The 4,211-nt window shown below is 33.6% G+C and overlaps 1 protein-coding gene across 1 annotated transcript; it reads right to left on the bottom strand.

Moving 5' to 3' along the window:
* Window positions 1-577: 577 nt before the first annotated feature.
* Window positions 578-2,175, bottom strand: LOC145304084 (uncharacterized). The gene is made up of 3 exons (XM_080145841.1): window positions 2,126-2,175; window positions 1,540-1,790; window positions 578-899 (listed from the first exon to the last, which is right to left on the bottom strand). The coding sequence occupies exons 2-3, from the start codon at window positions 1,787-1,789 to the stop codon at window positions 637-639; spliced, it is 513 nt and encodes a 170-aa protein (XP_080001967.1). The 5' UTR covers window position 1,790; window positions 2,126-2,175; the 3' UTR covers window positions 578-636.
* Between the last annotated feature and the right edge of the window lie 2,036 nt (window positions 2,176-4,211).

Raw genomic sequence — 4,211 nt, 5'->3', positions numbered from 1 at the left:
AAAAATCGGCTCTTATGGGTTAGTTTTAAAATTTTTTTTTTTGATAAGATTAAGTAACAACAATGATTCTGTATATACACAAAAGGATTTTTTCTTCAGTTGAAAATAGAAGTAGAAATTAACTAAAAACTGTTTAATTTTCCTCTAAAATTTTCACAGAAAATGGTACCTCCTGCAAAAACGGCTGCATTTTAGATTTTATTGAAAAGTGAAATGAAGTTACCTAACCTAGGGTAATGAAATGCACTATGTCCCAATTCAGGTTCTGACACAAAAGTCAAATCACCTTCGATGGCATTGTGCCTATAGATAACCTTCCTTTAATTGCACGACCTTGTCTGAATATTCTAACTCGACATGATTGTGTCTAGTTTAGGTTAAGGCATTTCCCCATCTAATTAATTTTCAAACATAGACTTTTGTATTTATTTTTTTAATGCTTTGCGTTTTTTTCCGACGATTGAGAATAAAAACCATTTTAAATTTTACTTATGACTATTTGTGGCTTCTGCAGAAAAATGCATTTGTAAAAATTTCAGCTTTTAAAGTACTAAAAATATTTAGAATTATAAATAAATAAAATATTCACATTTTATTATATATACTTTTTTACAATAATTTAAAAAATGTTATAATTTATCCACAAGTAAACCCAACGCATGGTGAGAAGAAACCAAGTAAACCAGGGGGAGTTAATGGTCGTACCGGCAAATCTTCTTCGGCTTGTACTGGCGGTGCCTGGCCATCAAAGGCGGCGTCACGGCCACGCCAGCCGCCGCCGCCAACAGCATTACCCGCCTGGCCACCGCCAAAGCCACTGCCGCCGAGAAGACCTAATCCGCCGCCGGCAGCTACATCAAATTCGGCACCAAATCCCCTTTTTCCTGGACAGTTAAATCCTAAAACAAGATTTTAAGATATAATTTGTATAAAGAATATTTTTTTAGTGAATCATTTCTGTAATTGTGGTTTATTTCCATTTGGAACAAATAGCTCTTATTGTAATTGTCCTATTGATTTCAAACTTAGCATGAGTAGAACAAAGGTTGTAAAAAATCCTATGCATCTTGTTTTTGGCATAATAATTTTTAGATTAACAGGGTACAATGTTATAAACAGTAACTCAATAATTAAGTCCTGAGATGTAAGTATGTCCTTAAACAGTGTCATGTATTTAGACACATAATTTACATAAAATTTTCTATAGACTTTCCACTTATAAAGTCCTAATACTCTATAAGTGTTTATGTCAGTTTTCTAACTGTCTGATTTTAGAGCTTCTATATTAAGGATCTTATCATCCTTCTTTTTTAAAGTATCGGGTATAGTCCTTTTCGAGGCAACGCCTCTTAAGAGGCCTTTCGTCGTATTTTCACAATAAAGTTTACCCTATTTTCTAGCCCCTGCGGTGCGGCAATCACCTAACCCAACTTAACCTAACCTAACCTAAAGTAACCTATCAAAAGTTACTGTGAAAATACGATGAAACGCCCCTTAAAAGGCGTTGTCACGAAAGGGACTATAACCAAAGTATCCTACCTATACAAGCATCAACATCACCACCCAGTCCAAACCCGCCAAGCCCTGTAATTCCACCGCCTCCGCCAAAACCTTCGTTAAGATTGATATTTTGGCGCGCGTCGGGCACCCTGCCGCCGTTTCCTGGGGTGTTTATTAATCCACGTAAAACACGTCTGAGAATTAAAGTTCGAGTAGCACCTTCTTGGTTAGCGATATTTGCCGCGGTTACGGCACTGGCGAACAAAACTAATTGTACAAAGCTCCGCATCCTAAAATTAAATAGTTTTATTTGTAAAGAAATAAACATTCAGGATCTTTAAACAAAAATAACAGCAGTGTTTAATACAGTTAAAACAATAAAATTATAGTTAACCAAGAAAAACAATTTATTTTATAGCCAAAAAAAACTTATTTGATAGACAATATAATTATGATTAACTTATTTAAAAGCTACACCGATAAACAACGTATTGCTATAGTTGGCTAAATGCCACTTACTATACTGCACTACATAGCGTTGTGACAGATAAACTTACGAACATTTCATAGATATAGAATAGCCGCGCTTTTAAAATGATTACTTTATTTTATGTTTAAAGAATACCTGGATTAAAAATTTTATGATGTAGTTCTTCCAAATTCAAAATCAATACTAAATTATTCAAATAATAAGGTTTGATAAGTAAACTTTAGTTTTATAATGCTTTGTACTTTATAAAACTCCGCCCTTTCTCAAAAGAATAAGATTACTCCGCCCATTTTTACACCATACTACGCTTGTGATTTCTTCTTGATTTGAGAGCAAGAGCATATAAATGATGAACAGGTAAAACAAGAATGACAGCATCCATGTACAGCGAAGCAAACAAAAATCATGAAATGAACAAGCGGATAATGTGAGTTATATAGCAGATGTTTATAGTCATAAAAAAAAGATAATATTAAAGATCTAAGAAAATAACGAAACCTTTGAAAATTAAGGTTAATGTATTTTGAAAAAAAATATGTTTCACTGAAAACCAGGTTTTCTCCCCTAATAACATAGCTAGCTGCGGACATTCCGAATAATAGATCATCTTTGCAACAAAAAAAACAGGTAAAAAGATGAAGTTATACAATGAGTAACTTAATCCATCGCCTAGGTTTAATAACCCACTTTTACTAGGGATCTTAAGGAATAAGACAATTCATGATAAATTGTTGTCCATCATCTTCCGTATTAGAATAAAAAAATTAATAAAATGTTTGAACCAACCAATCCAGATTAAATTAAAATATCCATTTTTTTTTTATTTAGCGAATTAGAGCACGTAATTATAAAACTTTTTGAACAAACAATGAAAAGTTTGATTGTTTTGCACACTTGTCAAGTTGTTTTCTTTCAAAAGACGGACAGATACATCGATTTGTAGAAAATATTTTCTTTAACAAAAATGGGGGAGGGGCTTGAAAGGCCACTTGTAAGGTCAGCCAAAATTGGATTGAGAATCCCTTTTTTGCCCCTGTGGATAATTGTACATAATAGTTGATGTACATGGTACATATTGCTAACATGGGGCCATAACTACTAAATTTTCAACAGCTGAAGTGTACTGCATTTTCTGACATGTACCTTGCCAGGAAGTGGTTGTCTGGCAGTATTGTATTTTTTATATCCATCCATCCAGGCCGTTGCGGAGAGTAACACAAAACAGACAACCCATCCTTTAATTGCAAGACCTTTGAGTAAAAAACCTATGGTTGTTAACCCCCCAAGAAAATAGCCAAAATCCACCACATGACCAGTAGATATATTCCCTGAAGAGTAAAATCCGATCGGTTCAGTGGTTACTGAGATCATAAGGAACAGATGGACAGACAGACAGACGGACGGATAGACAGAAAATAAGTTACTTTGTATTATAGACTAACATAATGTTTCTAATGGATTTGCTGTTGCATTCCTTATTCACCTTGACAACATAATTTAAAAAAAAAACAATCTGTAATAAAAAATATTAATGTTATATAAAATTGTATGTACCTTATGAAAAAAATGCTTGCTTATTGTCATTTTTAAATACGATTTTAGTTGATCTAACCCCTAACCCTTTGAAATGCAATCAATATCTAGAAATGAAAAATGATGCAAAACTAATAGTTAACTTTTTTGTTCAACTCTTGGGAACACTGCACATTTTATTTTTGTAATGCATATTTCAAGTACTCAACCTACTATATAACTCATTATGTCTGTCCTTCTTTTGTCAGCATCAAGAATTCTAATATTCTTGTGAAGATTCTTCAGATAAAAAAGCATCTACATCTAGAATGTTTCATCTGATTTAGCTAGCCCTGAAAAGGGAGAAGTATCCAGAAATTGTTATGATTCTCATGACAATGATGAAATTTAAACCATTTTTTTTGTTTAATTCTCCATAAGGATTTGAAGGATATCCATACAATACAGTAACAGGATGTTTGTCTGTTTGCTTGTGCCGAAGGATCTCGCTAACTGCTAAACAGTTCGGGTTTTCCTTAACTGGGTAGCTTCTCATAGGTCCGGGAAAATTTATAACTATTTTGGGGGAGGGTACCACCACCCTCCCAAGAGAAATCCCAAAGAAATCGAAAATTTTGTAGAGACTTGAACGTAACATAGACATGAAATAAAAAACAAACATTTGCAGTTCCACTAAAGGCTTTTAGGG

This window comes from Acartia tonsa, chromosome 13, assembly GCF_053477335.1.
Source record: "Acartia tonsa isolate MP-2025a chromosome 13, ASM5347733v1, whole genome shotgun sequence".
In the NCBI taxonomy this organism is placed as follows: Eukaryota; Metazoa; Arthropoda; class Copepoda; order Calanoida; family Acartiidae; genus Acartia; species Acartia tonsa.
Note: the sequence above shows the minus strand (reverse complement) of the source record. Positions and strands in the feature narration are given on the sequence as shown.